Source organism: Pseudonaja textilis, chromosome 10 (genome assembly GCF_049901715.1).
Source record: "Pseudonaja textilis isolate UNSWEBS1 chromosome 10, rPseTex1.2, whole genome shotgun sequence".
NCBI classification, from domain to species: Eukaryota; Metazoa; Chordata; class Lepidosauria; order Squamata; family Elapidae; genus Pseudonaja; species Pseudonaja textilis.
Genome location: NC_141999.1, coordinates 4,774,266 through 4,793,269, shown reverse-complemented (window position 1 = coordinate 4,793,269; position 19,004 = coordinate 4,774,266). Strand labels below are relative to the sequence as shown.

The window sequence follows — 19,004 nt, the reverse complement described above, 5'->3', positions numbered from 1 at the left end:
GTTTTGATTGTACGTTGCCTGTTTCATATCTGGTCACCAGTATTTGCCTGATAAAATGCATTTCACAGCTCGGTATTGGTTTCCTCTTGCTTTCCTCAAGTTTGTTCTTTATCTATCTCTGTTTTTCAAACTTGGCAACTTTAAGATGTGTGGACAGAAACTCCCAAAATTCCCAGGTGGAAGAGTTGAAGTCCACACATCTTAAAATTGTCAAGTTTGTGGAACACTGATCTAGACGGAGTTCAGTCATGGAGCTCCTCTCTATCAGCCTAGCTATCCAACTTGGCAGGTTGGTGACAAAGGTAAATACAAAGTGTGGTGTGTTTGTATGGCTGGAAAGAATCATATTTGCAATCTGTAGGGCCAGGACTGCAAATATTCCTTAAATATTCATTATTGAGTCCTCAAGATGCTCCTTTGTCTTTGCCAGAAATAATGGTTTAATTTTCTCCTATTCCAATGCAAAAAACCCCATGTAAGCACCTTAACTGGGCTAAGCATAGTTGAAAAGAAAGAAAGAAAGAAAAAGCCAAACTTCTTGCAACAAAAGGACATATTTCAAGCTTCCTTTTTATGGTGTCTCTTTCTGGTGGCCCTCAAATCCTCCTTACTGAGTAATTTCACTATTCTTGATGAACACTTACTTGAGTTCTAGGGAAAAATATGACATGACATTGATGATGATAATGCTATTAAACACATTTTAATACAAGTTTGAAGCATGTATGAAATGTATATATCTCTATCTACCATTATGCATGGATATTTTTTCTTCCATGTACATTCATGGAAGAATGAAAGGTACGTAGAATCCTGTCCTGGTATCCTTAGTGATGGGCTAAGAACCTCCAATTTTGAAATTCTTTGCTGATCAGATTAAAAATAAAATAAAATAAAATGCAATAGATATAAAGTTAGCTCCAAATGGACTGATCTAGGCTAGAATCTTTTTCTTCTGGGTGTGACTCAGGGCATTAGCTACCTTTAACTGCCAAGGATTTATTTCTATATGTGTTTGTGGGGAGCATCCCCAAATTATAACTCCCCCGTTACTATTATATATTGAAATGAAACAAGAATTGTATTTTGAGTAAGTTAGCTTCAAGTGGGAGAAATTTAAGAAGATTCCATTGTAGATATATGTTTGGGAGATAAATACAGGAAATGAAACACATTGGGAAAAGCCTAGAACCCAGGATGTTTTATCTTATTTCTTAAGCTTCTGGCCCTCTTAAACAATCATGTTCAGCTCAGAATATCAGATTTGGAAGTTTCTCCATCACCATTGATTGTCCCATGCTGCCACCTATCAACATAGTGTACATCTGCAGTTTGGTAGATGCACCTAAAATGTGGACTTTTTTGCTTATGGATTAAGCAAAATCCAAATTGTTTGTATCCAAAAGGCAGAAGAAAGAAGCAAACCACAAGAGTAGAGGAGATAACCAGGAAAACAACATGTTGTTTCTGGTGTTGTTCCTTTTTGTCTACAATGATGCCTCTTCCAAATGAATGGCTAATGGGCAGTGATGTTCATTTCCATCTCAACAGATGGGCATTGATCTACATAAGTCAAGGTCTCCTTCAAGCTAAAACAGGTCTGGATCGGCCATGGTGCTTGTCACCAGGGGGTGGAGCAAGCCTCTGAAAGCACAGCCCCACATTCAGATCCAGCCCCTTGATATATATGGTGAACTAAACTTCAATGTCCTATTTCTCTTTTATCATGGCTTGCATTGCTGCTCCTTCATTTCCCAAAGTTTGGAAGGTGGAAACAGGAACTCAGTTGGGTGTACGAGGAAGAAGGAGTTAGAAAATAGTAGGAGAAAATATCTTACAAAACCAGGTTGGTTTGATAATGGAACCAGTTCCCAAGGGAAGTGGTGTGCTGCTCATTTCTGGGTGTATTCTAGCAAAGCTTGGATATAAAGTTATCAGGGATGCTTTAATTTAGATTACTGCATTGGGCAGGGTAGTGGACAAAATAGCCTGAAGGGCGCCTTTGGATTCTTGGATCCTAAGATTCAAATACTCAGTTGCCTAATCCAACTCCTTCTTTACTATACTACCCTGTTGCTGAGACTAAGAAGAAGGACTGGCCCAAATTCCCCCAGGAAGCTTTTGGAGCTAAGGGAGAATTAGAACTGGGGTCTCAAAACTTTCACCAACTCACCACATTGGGACAAATTTATCTGCTCTTCACCAAGTTTCCAGGTTCTGACTTAAGAGGAGGTCTTCACCACTGCTCGCTAACTTAGGGTTTGGGCTCAGCTAACCCAACTTTCCTTGCCTACCTGTTTTAGACAAGAGAGAATCACTGAATTATACTATTGTAAGAGGCCATTGAGTCCAACCACCTGCTCAGTGCAGGAATCCCAAATCAAGCATCCCTCAAAGATGGTTATCCACCCTCTGTCTGAATCCATTCAATAAAGGGAAGTCTGTCCCATGTCTGGTGAAATGGTTCCCTTATCAAAGAGGTCTTACACCCACCCACCCCAGCGTTTAATTAGGTTTTCCTCCCTGGAACTTCAGGATTGCCATCCCAAATTCTGTGCTCCTATACAGTTGAAGCTGAGCATCATAATTATCATTGAGGTTATTTTATCTATGGAAAAATCCCTTCAGTTCTAACATTAAGGCAAACCATGCCCAGTTCCATAACTCCTGATCTTCACTATGTCTGTTCCAGCTTTTCAGTATCTTTCAAAAAATAACTGTCCAGAATTGCCAAGTACTCAAGATGGGAGCCAACAGATGCTGAATAAAGTACAGCTAATATGGATTATAATTTAGAAAGCATATTTTTATTGCAACAGTCTAAAATTGAAAAAAAAATTGCAGTCAGATTACATTGGTGATTCGTATTCAACCTTCATTCAAATGCACTTGTAACAAACATTCTATCTGTGCATAACTAGTGTTCAGCTGTAACTGGGGGTTTAACTTCTTCCTCCAAGTGAAGAAGTTTGCATTTGTGTCTTTCAGGTTTCATTCTGCTGTTTTCAGGACATTTCCCTAACCCCTTTAGATCATTTGGAGTTTTGTTTTTGTCTTTTCCAATTATGGGTTGGGATCCCCAGAGGATCATGAGAAACCTTGAGGACAGAATCACATTTTTTATCAGGCTTGGCACAGTTTGAGTGGGAACACTGGCCTAACTCACTCCAAGATTTGATTCTCAGACAAGTTGTGACACCAGAAAGTTCTGTGTTCACATGACACAATCATTTGTGGGGGTTCTAGCTTGGGCTAACCTAGGTTCTCCTCCTTTTTGTTCTTGCAGATTTATCCTGGTCTTCAGCTGTCTGATTTTATCTGTGTTTTCAACTATTCCTGAGCATCACGACTTTGCCAATGAGTATCTCTTCATCCTGGTAAGGGAGATCTCCTTCTTCTTTCTTCTGGGATTTTCTCCCTATGTTGTTTGGTTAAAGCCAGATGCAGTCACTTGAGGTTCCACATGTTCTGAGAAGCCAGCCATTGTCTCAGCCTGTTGGCTGAGTTCTTTGGGTATTGCATGGGAAGTGAGTGACTCACATGCATTTTGGTTTAGTAACTGAGCTTTACAGTTTAGTGTATTGCGAACCCAACTTCTCTGTAGGTAAGTATGGGGAGTGAAGTTCTTATAGTCATTGTTTTTCATTGCTACTAGGAGGTGAGGTGGGACAGGCTGGTGAAGAACATTTGCCAGGATTCCAAGATTGTATGGTCTTTGCTTTAAGCTCCCTTCCCACAAATAGCCCCAGGCTGGAATCACATCATCCAGGAAAGTTTAGCTGCTAAATTGGCTTAATTTTCCAGGTTCACTCAATGCACTGAACCTGAAGGAACCAAACCAGCAAGGTTTGAATGTTCCTTTAAACTACCAAGAAATTGGCTAAGATGAACTGTAACCAAGCTTAATATGTCATACAGATGGTACTATCATGTTTTGGCCTGATTTTGGGGGGGTATGTTGGCTGAAGATGCTCTGGCTCTGGTTGCTGGTGTGTTCCAACTACAGAATACAAATATTATAATTCAGTAGAAGAGTCCCTGCAAGTTGAACTTGGATCTTCTTTCTAACCCTGAGGCTTTGAAGCAATTAATGCAATTATACATTTTGTTCCAGGGTGTCTGCTTGGGAAGAGTCAGAAAAGTCAAGAGGGCAGCCACAACTATGCTACCAAAATGATGCATGTTAAAATTGGTTTTGACTTGCTTATTTCCTTCCTTTTGGTCACCTTTGTTAATTTGTTGAAAGGCTTGAAGAACCCCCTGGGATTCCCCCTAATCGCTCCCAGCTTTCTTTCTGCCCTCTTCTGGATCCATAAATGAATCAGAATTGAGACTTATTTATTTTATTTATGTCCTGTCTTTTATTAATTCTTTTATAAATAACTCAAAGGGGTAAAAACACACACATACACAAAATACTCTTTGTTACTCCTATTTTTCCCACAACAACAACTCTGTGAGGTAGGTTAGGCTCTGAGAGACTGGTCCAAAGTTACCCAGCTAACTTTTATGCCTAAGGCAGGACTCACAGTCTCCTGATGATTGGCCCAAAGCCAACCAGATGGTTTTCACACTTAAAGTGGGACTAGAACTCATAGTCTCCTAATTTCTAATCTGTTGCCTTAACCACCAAACCAAACCAGCTATGCTTATGCTCATACATGCTTATCCCAAGAAGTGATGTGATGAGACATAGCCTGGATTCCCAGAAGGAGGGAGTGCATTTCAGAGGAGCAAGAGACAACAGAGTTTAAACAGTTTGTGTGAGAGAAAGAGGGTGAAGAGAGCTCTGTCCTAATAATTCATAGAGCATATATTTTATGATGCATTTTATGGTGCTAAGTAGTCTTCTTTAATTTCATAAGTGGAACAATAATGAAGTCTGATTAGAAGAATCTTGTGTCTTTCTGGGTTTTTGGAGCCAGACAACAGCTTAGAATTAACACCCCTACTCTGCACCGCACCCCCACCTCACATATAGCTCACAGACTGGTTACTTGGAGGCAGGGTCCTGTTTCTTCCTTCCCCACGAGATTTTGATGGGCCTGCAGCTCCTACAGAAATTGACTGAATGGGCTCCTTGCCCAGAAGGACTTCGCCTCCACTGATCCATAGGTCGCTCTTGCGGTGCAGCAGGAATAAGGCTGCTAGAAATTTACTCTTTACTCCTGCAACTGTTGCAACCCAGAGATGGGTCTGGTCTCTCATTTTGGAATATTTTGGGAGAGAAGATGACCTCTGGTGTGGCTCCATGGTCCTGGTTTGATAATAAGCCCAACTGCAATGGAATGTGCACCCGGAGAGGCACTGGGCGGAGAGTAGTCGTAACATAGGGGTCTCCCAGAAAGAGACCCAGATTGAGAGATTGCACAGTCCTGAGCTGGATGGGAGAGGAGGGAAGAGATTCAGGGTATTTTTAATTTGTTTATTTATTTGATCTGTCAATCGCTTCTGTCAAGATAATAGATATAAGTATAAACATGAGTAAGAATACAGGAAATAGGCATGAATAATAATAATAACATTAATATCTCTCAAGTTATATATAATAGGTTAGAAGATTATAACTTTATTATTTTTTTCCCCCAAATTTTTTATTAGAAAGTTATAACTTTAGTTTGGCAAGATTCTGTCCATTAAGTATAAGAAAATAAAGGACCTAACTTGATTGGATCTCCCTGTTTCACAGTATCCTATCTGTGTGCTTGGACCTGACACCAACTGAATTAATTTCATACGTGATAGATATTTATACTTATTTTGTGGGACTTTCCCTTTTCTTAATTAATGGATTTGTTTTTGGTGGTTTGCTCAGTTCATATAATCCAATATTTCTCAACTTCAGCTGTTTTAAAATGTTTGGATTTCAACTCCCAGAATTCCCCAGCCAGCATATTCATAATTTTAAAATCACTGAGGTTGAGTAACACTGAATCAACCACTGACATATTTATATAATTTATATATATCTAAATCTTTAATATTTATATGTATATATACATATATGTATATAGTATTTATTTATTTTGCTGGAGTGGCTCTGTTAAGCTAACACGACAGAAAAAACAGTCAACAAAAATGACCATTAAAAATTTAAAAAGACCAGACATACCATCTGCTTGTCAAGCCATAGCATAGCATCTTCCAAGATGGGTGCATTTAGCATCCTAGCCTGAATGCCTGAGGGAAAACAGGTTTTTAATGCTGTATAAAAGGCCAGCAGGGCTAGGACGAAAATGAACCTCTGGAGAGTAGAGGCTCAGTTCCAAATCATTCAGTTTCAAATAACCTATCAGCCTTCTCAGGTGAACCAGACAGGAAACAGACACAATGAGCTAATTCAATGTTATTGTAAGGCTACATTAACAGAATCTTACAAGTCTGAATAAAGAAATATCTTTTACAGCTCGAGAAATTAGCAAGCTTCTTTTATGTATTTTTTTTATGCCCATTATGCAGCTGTGGACTCCCCGACTTTATCTGACAGTGCCCTAGTCCCCCTTCCCTTCTCACAAGGCCTTTCCCACATACCATTACACCATTATTCCAGAGAATATTTCTGCAGTACATTGTTACTGTTAAGGGTAGACTTTTTCCTTTTGCATGGCATTATTGTAACCATTTTAAACATGTTAAAATTTTAAAAAAGCAACTGTGGTTGTGATATCCATAAAAATGAATGGAACTTCACACTGTCAAGGCTCTATCTCGACTTTTTTGATTATCTCCTGCTGGGCAAGGCTTGTCCACTCTGGGAGCTAAAGCAGAAACAGCCACAGAGATGGAAAGCTCCTTGTCTTGCAGGGGTTACCTAAGCTGTTCAACTATGCAACTTTGAATGAATGCATATGAGAGCTTCTTCCCTTCTCCAGCAGAAGCACCACTTTCCTGAGGGATCTTAGACCAGGAGTCACCAACCTTTTGGACCTCCGGGACCACCAAACTCATAATTTTAAATCCCGTGGACCAGAGACCCTGGGAAAATCCCCCAAAAAAGTCTGCAGGAAAATTTCCCACCCTGTTTTCCTATAGATCATTCTTCATTTGGGATCACAGGATCCTGTCTCCAGCTCTGTTCTCAGGGAGAGAGAGAGAGAGAGACTTTTGGCTTCATGCAAGGAAAGCAGCAGAAGCAGCAGAAGTCTTTCTTTCTCTCCCCCAAATTCAGCCTCTTGGAGCAGGATGCCTTGCAGGGTCCCAAAGACTCATTTCTGGCGGAGTTTGGGTGAGAGAAAGAAAGACTTTTGCTGCTTTCCTCGCATGCAACCAAAAGCAGAAGAAGAAAGAAGTGGAAAGAAGCAGCCCAATGGCCAGGCCAGGCATGTGGGGCAAGTGGGACAAGTTCCTCCCCCTCCACCCTTTCCCCCCTCCCCTCACTACCTCATGTTGTTTGCAATGCAAGCAATGCACGCCTTGTGTTCCCACGGGCCATGTAGGCGGTGCAGCCTTGTGTTCCCACACAGCCTGAATTAATTGCTTTGGGGGTGACATTTCTCTGCAGGCTGATATTTTCTCATGGACCACCAGTGGTCCCCAGCCCACTGGTTGGTGAGCACTGTCTTAGACCATCCTGGACTGAGAGGAGTCTCCATTGTGAGGATCTTTCTTTAAGAAATGAAAGCAGATCTTCTTGAGCTGGGGCAATCCAGCTGGGTATGTGATGGAGAGACTGTGGAGTTGATAAGAGATTCCATCAAACTTCTAGAAATTCCAGCCAAAAGTCTTGGCTGGCCTTGAAAGAAAGAAATCCTGAAAGGTCAACCATTGGAACTCCTTGAAAATATTGGGTGAACTCTGTTATTCTATTTCCCTTCTCCCTGGCCTCTAAAATGCTGCCTAAGACACCAATTTACCCTAAAGAGTTTAGTCTGCAGGACACCTTTTCTGCTACTAAAGTTCGGATGCTAAGATTGACTTCTGGTAACTTTGGGGACAGATCTGTTCAGCTTTCTTGGAAATCGTATGGAAGCATGTTATGGAAGAGATAAAATCTCCTTCCGAGATGCTTTTGTTTGTTGATTTTTCCAGAATCCCCAGTTTAGCTTCCAATCCTGGGATTTCATCGTGGTCTCCCATCCACTGCTTAGCTTCTGAGCCCAGATCAAGTTGATCCAGTACTGCCTCCTAGTGGCTAATGTATAACAATATAGAAATGCAAAGGAGACCATAGATAGTTCTTGACTTACAACCACAGTTGGAATTTCTGTCGTGAAGTGATGTCATTGAGTTATACCCCGTTTTATAACCTTTTTTTGTTGTGTTCCTTAAGTGAATTACCACAGTCATCAAATGAATCACATGCTCGTTAAAAGAAACTATATTTCACTAGTGACTTTGCTGGTTGAATGCCACCCTGGGAAAGTTGCAAAGAGTGATCATGTCACACACACACACACGCCCCCAGATCTGCAGTTGTTGTAAATTCCATGTCAGTTGCCTAGTGCATGAATTTTGATCACATAACTGCAGGGATGCTGAGATAATTACAACTGGTCGTAAGTCATTTTTTTCCAATGCCATCGTAACTCCAAATGCTCACTGAACAGATGGTCGTAAGTCAAGGACTACCTGTAAAGCATTTCGGAAGGACGAGGCAACCCTTTTCCGCTCCAGTGCAGCCCCTCTTGCTATTAGATTTCCCAAAAAGGAAATCTCCCATTGGCACTAATGAAAGGTTATGGCTGGAATTAATGGCTGTGTGTGGGAGAAAGTTAGAGGAGAGAGAGAGAGAGAGACTGATTTGGCAAGGCCAGAAATAAGGAAAACTCCATCCTGACGGTAGGCGTGTTACAGCCCCAAAACTTCAGCTACCTTCAAAAAGAGAAACTCTAGCAGAAAAAGCATGCTTTTGTGGCAGAAGGAGAGGGATGTAAATGTTTATTAGATCTTCTCATTATTGTTTTATTTCTCTAGTATCGTAGGGATGAACGGCAGTTTTTGTCACAAAGCAGCAGTTTCATGGGCACTTGTTCCAATTGACCTACCACAAATTAAAGACAGCAAGAGTTTGAGTTTGGCTTGTTTGCAGAGGGATTTAAGACGTTCCTGCAGAAAAGGCAATTTTAAAGCCCCTGCAAGGAAAGGCTTTAAAAAGGTACTGATCGGGCAAAGAGAACTCCTCAGAGAGCTTTGGATGATGAGGCTGGATAAGTGAACCTAATTGGCGGGGAGGCACCAGGAAAACAGAGTGATGGATGAAGGGATGAGAGGAAGCTGGGTCTGCAATTAAGGGACAAGGAATTAGGAGAAGGTTTTAAGGAGGAGGCCCTGCCAAGCAGGGAGAAGAAGGACACCAGATGGACCTGACAGGATTAGAAAGTGAAGAGACCGGAGAGGAGACAAGGAATGATCAATGAATACATGAGTCAGAGTTCAACAATAAATAAATAATAATAATCCCTGCAGCATTCAGAAACAGTCAGTGAAGCCTTCACTGTTGGGAATAGGATGATCTCTTACTACTTCTTGGGAAAGGAAGAAGGAAGGCCCTGTTACGTGGAAGGGACTGGCTGGAAGAAGAAAGACAAATTATTTGGATGTTTCAGCCATCAGCACAACTTGCTTGTTTTCATCCACACGGGGAGGAAAAAAACAAGTAACAGTTGGAAGAAAAGGAAGGAAGGAAGGAAGGAAGGAAGGAAGGAAGGAAGGAAGGAAGGAAGGAAGGAAAATCTCAGAAAGAAAAGTATCTGCCTTTTTAAGCAACTTTCTCCCAAACTCTCAAAAATAGCTGACACTGGCTTTCTTCTGAGTTGAAAACTAAATTAAGAAGGTCCGTGTGACTTTCCCGTAGTAAGCAAAATAGGTACCTGTTTGTACAAAAATAGAGAGGGAGGTGACAAGGAGGCCACAGCTGACATTGCAGGAAAACAGGCCCTTTCTGATTCATGCGGAGGCATGCAGTGAGACCAGTTGGGGGGCAAAACTGCAGGTCCAGGACTTTGCATTTCCCATTGGAGCAGGAACGATGGACATTTGTGCCCGAGTCTGCCATCCAGGAGAAAAGCCATAGGCCACTGGTGGAGCCCTTACTTTGAATGCACAGGGTCCTACCTTAATCCACAGCAGCTTCAGGTAGAGCTGGGAAGATGAATCCATTAAGAATAAAAATAAAAAGAAGGATCTGCTATTCAAAACAATCAGATTATACATCTACAGAAATAGTGGGTGGCCTCAAATCTTAGCATTAAGTTGTGATAAAGAACTGAGGAATAAATGAAAAACGTAAGAGAAGAGACATTCTTGATCCTGGAAAGACATAAAAAAGGATGCCAGACCAGACTGAGAGGATAGAAGATTGCAGAATCAGTTTCTGGATTTAGTGCATCAATTTAATGCTGACATCAGAAGGACAGATTGATTGACCCTCATTTAGAATCCACTTTCCATCATCCTTAAACACGGACTGTATTAGCTAACCCAATAAGGAGAACTCAGGAACAAGAGAGTTGAACTCCTCAGGTGTTATGGATTCTCTTTCAACTCTGTTGTCTTCTCCTGTTCCCACCCACCCCATTTCTCTCCAATGGTTTCTTCCCCACCTTAAATGGTCACTTTTGTTTCATTGGACCTGAACTATGCAGCCTTTGTAGCCTCCCATTTACCTTTAGCAGTTTACCTGAGTGAGCATTAACAACTTCCCAGGGATTCAAGGGAGGGCAAAGACTCACAACCGGCTGACCAGTCACAGTTGGTATTAGCCCCGAGCAATTTTTGAAAAGGCCACATCAGGAGAGCAAATTATTCTCCGGGGAATGTTGCATCCATGGAGGCCTTTGGATGCCAAGTTGTCTCCTGATGTGTCCCCAAAATGTCTGCTCAAAAGTGAATTTGCAGCACCAGCATGAAATGCCACACTTTGCTCCAAAGATGTCTTTGCTGATGTCCAGCCTTTGTGTGGGGAAGATCAATGAGTCACAACGAGCACATTTATATTTAGCAAAAAGCTCCCTATGCCATCTTGCCCTTTTGGAGTCCTCGTTTCTGATTGTGGCCTCTATGCGGTCTGGTCGAAATGCTGGATCATTAACACCACGGTGGCAACCATAAAAGAGAAGAAGAGAGGAAGAGAGTTCCTTGATAAGAACAGAAGTAGAATTTTATCTGACCTTTCCCATGACAAGGTTTTCCAAGTCAGTGGAAATTCAGATTGCTGAACGTCTTGGCAAATGGGCAAATGGGTTGTGAAATTCAAAAGTTTTCCTAGTGGTAAATTCCCCCAGCTTCTGATATTCAAAGGTAGATTATCTTTCCCATCTATCTTTTTAGTTTGTTTTATTTGCTATCTTTAATATACAGAAAAATGTTTTCAAAAGGAAATGTAAGAAGAGAATGGCAGACAGATGTGGAGGGATGAGGGAGAAAAGTTAAAAGAGAAACAGCAGAAGCATCATGTTGTTACGTACGGGAAATTATTCTGCCTAATTTTTCAAGGCATGCTTAAACCTTGAGCACACAAAGCAATATTGATTTGTCTTTGCACTACATCAATGAAGAGTCATTTTGTAAACAAAAAGCAACCCTGTATTAACCATTCTGGATATTAAATTTGGGCTCACACTGTCATCATGACATTGAACAGTAAGCCCCACTCCTGCCACCAACCCCCCCTGTTCAATTAAATGCTCAATGTATTACTTCATATAGTAATACAACCATAAGTCTTCACTTAGTAATTCAAAAGTACGTTCTTTAAAGGTATTGATCTTTTTTGACCAGCTGAACTCTCTGATGGATTTTCAATTGAAACAGGGCAATGTTGGGACAGACCCAGCTCCTATGAGTAGGTCTCCTGTCAGCCATTTACACTTTTCAATAATAAGGAGGTTGTGTAATGGTATGTGGCAATGACCTTGGGAGATGGAAGAAAGAGCCACAGACTGGACAACTGGCATGTAAAATAGATCTCATCCACAGAAGAAGGGAGGGCACAGGAAGCATTTCAGAAGGGCCCCTCTGGTCTTCCTGTTTGAGCTTCTTCAGCGACAGACCGAAACCTTGTCTCTCTGAGGCTTCGATCCGTGCTCGCCACTGGAGCACCCCAAGCTGGCTGGTTTCGGGGCTAAGCCACCCCGTAGAGTGGTGAAGAGGGGGGAGACAGCCAGCAGGATTGAGGAGAGCCACATCTCTCCTCCCCAGCTGGCCATTACTCCCTTTCCCGAAGGCGGTTGCAGCGGTGGTCAGAAATGGCCACCACAAAGAAGAACTTGACCAGAAAAGAATGTGCAGGAGGAAGATAACAAGAGAAAGTTTTGGTTGACCGGGTCAAACAGCAAAAGCAACAAATAAGGTACCCTGGAATTGAAACTGTTAAAAAACAATAACATTGTTCCCTAAGAAGATTTTTAAGCTGCGAAGGAGAGAGAAAAGGGAAAAGATTTGGTTTTCTCCTTTTCCTGTACTGACAGCTAAGAGACTGAAGCAAGAAATTGGAAAGAAATCCTTTTTGACATCAATAGGCATTTAATGCTGAAAATAAAAAGTCAAAGGGATAATAAAGATTTCTGGATAATTAAAAGCTTTTGAAAACAGGAAAGGAGAGAAAAAGAATGAAAGGGTGGGATCTGGAAGGGAGGAGACTGCCTGGAATTAAAAAAGAACTTACAGCAAAATCTCAACAAGACTTCCAAAAGATACATTCTAACTGAAATATTGCAACAAAAACCCCAGGAAGAGAAAGTTGAAAAATAAATAAGAAGATATAACTTGGGACTATCTGGATTACTTGATAATTTCTGGATTCTTGGTTATTGTTTTGAATGACTAACATCAATTGGGTGGTTGTTTAAAAGTGTTTAAAATGGCACCACTTTTAGAAGAACTGAAAATGGAACTTAAAAAGTACAAAGAAGATGCACAAGAAGGGAGAGGTTCTTTTGGCTTCATATTTCAGTTTTTAGAAATGGAGATTTGGAATTATGAGAAACAACAAGAAATGCCTGCAGAACAAGAAGATTGTGACAAAGAAGAAGCCATCTTTAATGAACAAGTAATCTTAGGTGGGGGGAAGAAAAGAAAGGGGGGGAAAGAGAATGGAAAGTTTAAGATTGGGGAAAACAACCCAAAAAAAGAATAGAGTGAAAAATAAGTATAAAATCAGAAAGCAACAGAAGAGGGAAATGCAGAAGAGAGAATAAGAAGTAGAGAGACAAGGGGGTAAAAGGGGGAGGGAGAAGATTTGAGGGAAGAAAGAAAGGAAAAGAAGTTATAAAGGACAGAAGCAAAATATAGAGAAACAGGGCCTATTTAGAGATAATGGGTGAAAACTTAATGGAAAAAGGGATTCTGCAAATGTACATAAGATAGTATGGTTATATTAGAAGCAGAAATAATTTTAGAAAATATGAAACAATGTATGATTAAAATGTCTGATAAAATAGCTATCATAATTCAGTGGAATGCTTGTCAATAAATAAATGTAACAAAGGGTGTATTTAATGATTTATAAAACATGTGAATATGGGAAAAATTAATTTTGGAGATTATATGTGTTTTTAAGGAAGTATGATATTTAATTCAAAAGAAGTGTTAAATATGTTATGGTTTTAATGATTATTAATGATAGAACTGAACTGGAATGGAATGAGGGTTTATAATTACATATATTTACAATCTTTCTTTTTTTAAAAAAAGAATATAGTGTGTATTATAAGAATGTACCAAGCAGAATTCAGTTGGAAGTTATGTATTATGTATTATATTGAAAGTCATAAACTTAAGGTATATATTAAAGTTTAAATAAGAGTTGAATGGATGTAATTAAAAGATATAAAGGTGTCATACTCCAATTAGTAAGTACAGGAGAAAATTTGTTTAATGAGAAAAGATAATATGAAATTGAAACAGAACAGACAAAAGTATAAATATAATGATTTGAATTGAGATGAGATAATCAAAATAAAATTGAGAAAATTAAAAGAGGGGAAAAAAACTATATAGAAAATGTAAAATGGTATAAGATATGGAATAGAATACAAAAAGGAGCATGAAATTGAGTTTTGTGTCTGTATAAAGAAGTTCAACCCGGGACCATGCTATTTTCAAAAAAGATGTTTTACTTGTATTTTGTATGTGTGAAAACCCAAATAAAACTTTATTTAAAAAAAAAAGAAGGGCCCCTCTATTTTTTCCAGAAAGTAAAAAGAAAGGATGAAAGAAATGCTTTCATTCTGTTGTTGTAATTCTACAAGAAAGATAGAACAAGGATTTGTTGTGGTGGTTCTTGCCTGGACTACCTCAAAGGGCTAATGGATTGATAATCAGGCCTTTAAAAAGCTCTCATAAGGGTAATATGGGAAAAATTGTTTGAATTACGATAAGAAACATTCTGAATAGCTGGTCTGTTAATATGGAACAGTCCTATTCTTTATTCCAAAATTCTTGCAAATAACTCCTTAGCAATGTTTTAATTGTTTCGTTAAAATATATTGCTAATTTTGGAATCTCTCTCTCTCTCTCTCTCTCTTTCTGTCTCTCTCTTTTAGTTTATATAACTACTTAGAAGTGACTCTGGGCAATTTAGAAATAACCTCCTCCAGGGGTTTTTAAATGCTACTAATGCATTTGAACTAATTGGTGAATTCAAAATATGTTTTCATTAAATATCCTGTGATTTGGCAATTTTAGGCAGATTTTCCATATTTTTTTCTTGCAATAATTCAAATGGTTTAAACAACTTGACATGGCAACAACTTTAAATAATTGATTTCTCTAATTACATAACTTTGAAACAAAACCTGTTTACATGAGCTCTCTATTAGAAGGAGCAGTTACTGAATGCAATTATATGTGCTTAATCAGAATTCATGCAACCGTCAGTCTTGGGAGATAGTCCAAGCAGCAACCATGTCCAGATGAAATAATTCTATTTCACTGTAAGGTTACTTTAACAGTATCTTGCTGGTCTGAAAGTGCAGTTCTCCTCCCTCTTTGACTTTACAGCCCAATAAACTAGGGAAGTATCCCTCCTGAGATGTCCACATTCCTTCTGAGGGCTAAGTAGTCTCTTATTTAACAATTCATCCAACTGTGGCTCTTCCCCCATCTCCCAAGGTCACTCCCACACACCATTACCATAGCTCATCATCCTCTTATTAATACTGAGGGTTTCAGCAATCACTGTAAATATGAATGGGAGTTCTAATTCCAGTTAATTGGACGGCAAACAATTAGATTCTAAAACAAGGTAAACATAATAGAAAGATATCCTCAAGTCCAGCTTGACTCTTGGTGATTCCATGGAGTTTTCCTGGAAAAGTATGCGAGGAGTTCGCCAGTGTCTTCTTTGCAATAAGCCTTAGTGTTCCTAGTGGTATCATTTGTATGCTGGCTGGGGAATTCCGAGAGTTGAAGTTCCACATCTGAAAATTGCCAAGGTTGAAAAACCACTGGTGTGTATGCTGTTCTGGCTAGCCCTTATTTGTTCTAAAGTCCTTCAAGTAAGTTGGGGCTTTTGTAACCACTCCTTCTGCTCACACTCCATGCATACAATCTCACATTGGCTTTTTTTGCATTTCTTTTTTCTTGTAGGAATTTGTCATGATTGTTGTTTTTGGAGTGGAATACATTGTCCGTGTCTGGTCGGCGGGCTGCTGCTGTCGCTATCGAGGATGGCAAGGTCGTTTCCGGTTTGCCCGCAAACCCTTTTGTGTCATCGGTAAGCATCTGATGGGGACAAGAAGGCATGTCAGAAGGATTCTTGATGTGCCCCATCGTTAATGGGGGGAAGAGAAGGAACAAGAATGGAAAATGTTCAATTATCCTGTACTCCAGGCAGCTCTGACAATTGTCATTTGTAGTTGTAGACTCATATTGGTTGCATTGATACGACACACAGAATTGTCCTAATTTTTGGTGTGCCGCCCCACACATTCACACATACATGTAAGTGTGGTTTAGAGAATTTATTGTTGTTTCCCAGCAGTTCCTTTCACCCAACCTCAGACCTGTCCCAAATAAATCCAGCCACAAGCAGGACAAGGTTGGTCCACAAGGCAATGGCTAGTAGTCCACAAAACAATGGAAAGTTGCTCCAACAAATAAGTCCATCAAACAAACTGAAATCCACCAGGCCAAACACATTATCAGCAATGCCTCCCTCTGTCTGCCTTGATAAATAGCTTTCCAGTGCAACCCATCAAGATGGGTAGGGCCTCCTCCCAAGTAATCTGGCAGGTCTCAGTTGCTCTTGTCTTTTCTCTGCCCTGTGTGCTTTTGGATCCGTTATGGAAGCAGCCTCCTCCTCCTCCTCCTCCTCCTCCTCCTCCTCCTCCTCCTCCTCCTCCTCCTCCTCCTCCTCCTCCTCCTCCTCCTCACTGACCATCTTCCCCTGCAAGCTCTCCCCAGCCAGAGCCCCCTGTAAATCTTTTTTGGCCAGCTGTTCAGAGTCATTAATTAACCTAGTTCCTGACATGCCAGAAATGAGCTCATCCCTCCTTGAGGAAGAACCTGAGGAGTCATGCAAGGGAAACATCACATCTGGATGCATTCAGTGCATCAAACCACATATTGATAAACACAACCCCTAAATAGAAAGTACAGCTTGATGCTTTCTCTTGACACTTAGCATGATGACTTCCAGGTATGTAAGATGACTTCTAAGCTGATGACTTCAAAGTATGTAAGATTTCAACTCCAGTTATTTCCAATCATTTGAAAAAGCTGCTTGTGTTTAAATTCAGCAACATCTAGAAAGCCCATTGTTGCAGACTTTCTTCTCTGCCCTCCAGATATGTAAGCTGTATCACTTAATTCTCCCTCACTGAAAGTCCTCTGAACTATGTAGTTCATGGAGTTTGTATAATTCCAAGGAGGCATCTGATAGGGATTTCCTTTTTCCATTTGAGTAGCAGATGAAAGCACTTGGAAAACTTGGTCTGCATAGGAACTAAATGGGGTTGGATCTATTAGGACTTGGCTGGGACAGAACCAGAGAATACAAAGCTCAAGGTTAGACAAAGATGTTGAGGAAAACAGCCATAGAAAACCACTTCTGCATTGTCACCAAAACACTGACGTACCTTATCCATGAAGCCTTCAGGAAGCTGTGCTTGAAGAAGAATTGACAATGTTACCAGAATGAATACCATGTTCTCTTTAAATCAGAGAAAATAGGTGGGGTGGAACTGGAAGCAGCATATTTTTGGGGTCAAGATGGGAAGACCTCATTGCTGTGGTCATCAGAAAAGTCTGGATGCCAGAAACACACCAGGTCAAGTGAATTATCTTCTTCTCAAGCCTGGGTTTGTCCTTCTGATAATTATGTGCATAATTGTTAAGAAAAGCCTTAATTATTTCCACCCAGCCATTAACTCCAAAGAGATTTTAAAAGATGGAATGTTTTTATTGTGCAAAAACCTTGATGTAATCTCAGATATCTCTACTCTGTGACATGGTAATATAGGTGGTGTCTTCCATCTTCCATCTACCATTTCCCCACCCCCCCCTCATGATTAGCCGTGGTTCTGTAGATACCCAGAGGCTATTTCAGTCCACAGTTATTTTTGACTATTGATTTTGAATCCTTGACTGATACTTAAGTCCACCAAGCTAATTTATATTTTAAGGTTTTCCTAGGGATTTCAGAACTACCCAAATGGCACAGAAGAGCAACCTCGTATTGTGGAGAACATCATATTTTTTCACCTGATAATTCTAATTCAGAGGCACCATCTCTATAGAGGACAACTCCCATAGAGGACAGCAAGCGTAAGGGTGTGCTTGATCGAATTTGTCACTTTTAGCTCTTCTTTCAAGGTTGGTTTCTCTGCTTTGCACCCAAGGAACTGATGTCTGGGCAATGCACCCATCAAGCTACTGCTTAGATCACAGATTGTAAGTTGCCCTGTCTTTCCTTTCTCTTCCTGTGCTTCAGATTTCATCGTCTTTATTGCTTCTCTGGCCGTCATTGCAGCTGGCACCCAGGGGAACATCTTTGCTACCTCGGCCCTACGCAGCATGCGCTTCCTGCAGATCTTACGCATGGTGCGCATGGACCGCCGTGGCGGTACTTGGAAGCTTCTTGGCTCAGTGGTCTATGCCCATAGCAAGGTGAGTCCCTGGAGGCACATCAGCCCAAGCAATGCACAGGAATCTGCTCTCAAAGATGGAAATAAAGACAGTTGCTTTTTGTTCTATTTCCATTTTGGGAGAGGGTATTGACACAACAGGAAGTTCAGGGATTCTCCCCAGATCTGCTTCATCTCAGAAGAAGCGCTTGTGTAAAAGCAGAGAAGACTGGAGAACCAATAACTTTCCAGAGTTTCCAGAGATACTGCTGGTCACACTGGCCAAGGGCTGCTGGGAAATGCAATTCTACAGAGCTCTGGAGGGTCACCAGTGCAAAGCAGAGGGATTCCTTTTGAGACCCAGATGATTCCACATTGGGATCAGGAAGCAACAAGTTCTACAGACTTTTTTTCTTCCAGCAGGAATCTTCATGCTCATATTTAGGCCAACCTGTTATGCTCTTCTCCAGAATGCCTTCTTTATTGCCATCCTCATCTGACAGGATATTTCCCATACCCCATTTTTTTGTTGTTCCATTTGACAATGTTGACCAGTCAGCAAGTACTTCCAGCCCTTATTAGGCTATGAGAAAGAAACAATTGTTTCATTGGTTGGTTTGACAAATTATCGTTGCGTGCAACCTATGGAGGTCATGGTTCTCTTGTGCATGGGACTGTTTGTCTTTTGAACTACTGTGATCCTCTTTGGGCTCCATTCTCATTAATATTCTCTAGTTATGTTGGCATATGGAGGGAGTGATGAGGTGTGAGGGTTGGAATTCTCAAAGCAGAAGATGAGGACTACACAGAGAACCGTTTTGGAAACACAGGCCAGTTGCCACCAGTCAGCCAGCAGGAGTAAAATAGAAAAATCCATTACGAAAGAGCAGGAGAAAAAAAGATTTCAATCTCTGCATGCGTGTGGACCTAGATTCTTCCCGGTTGTAGAAGCTGATCTTGGTCAGAACTAGATGGCTTGTCTCTGCCTGCTGTAACTTA

The 19,004-nt window shown here is 40.6% G+C and overlaps 1 protein-coding gene across 2 annotated transcripts in view; it reads left to right on the top strand.

Annotated features, from left to right (window-relative positions):
* Window positions 1-19,004, top strand: part of KCNQ4 (potassium voltage-gated channel subfamily Q member 4) — a 121,808-nt gene that overhangs the window by 68,299 nt on the left and 34,505 nt on the right. For both annotated transcript variants that reach the window (XM_087939557.1, XM_087939558.1), the window contains exons 2-4: window positions 3,287-3,377; window positions 15,529-15,655; window positions 17,873-18,048. In XM_087939557.1, coding sequence (XP_087795683.1) covers window positions 3,287-3,377; window positions 15,529-15,655; window positions 17,873-18,048 — 394 coding nt within the window. The remainder of the gene's footprint in view (window positions 1-3,286; window positions 3,378-15,528; window positions 15,656-17,872; window positions 18,049-19,004) is intronic.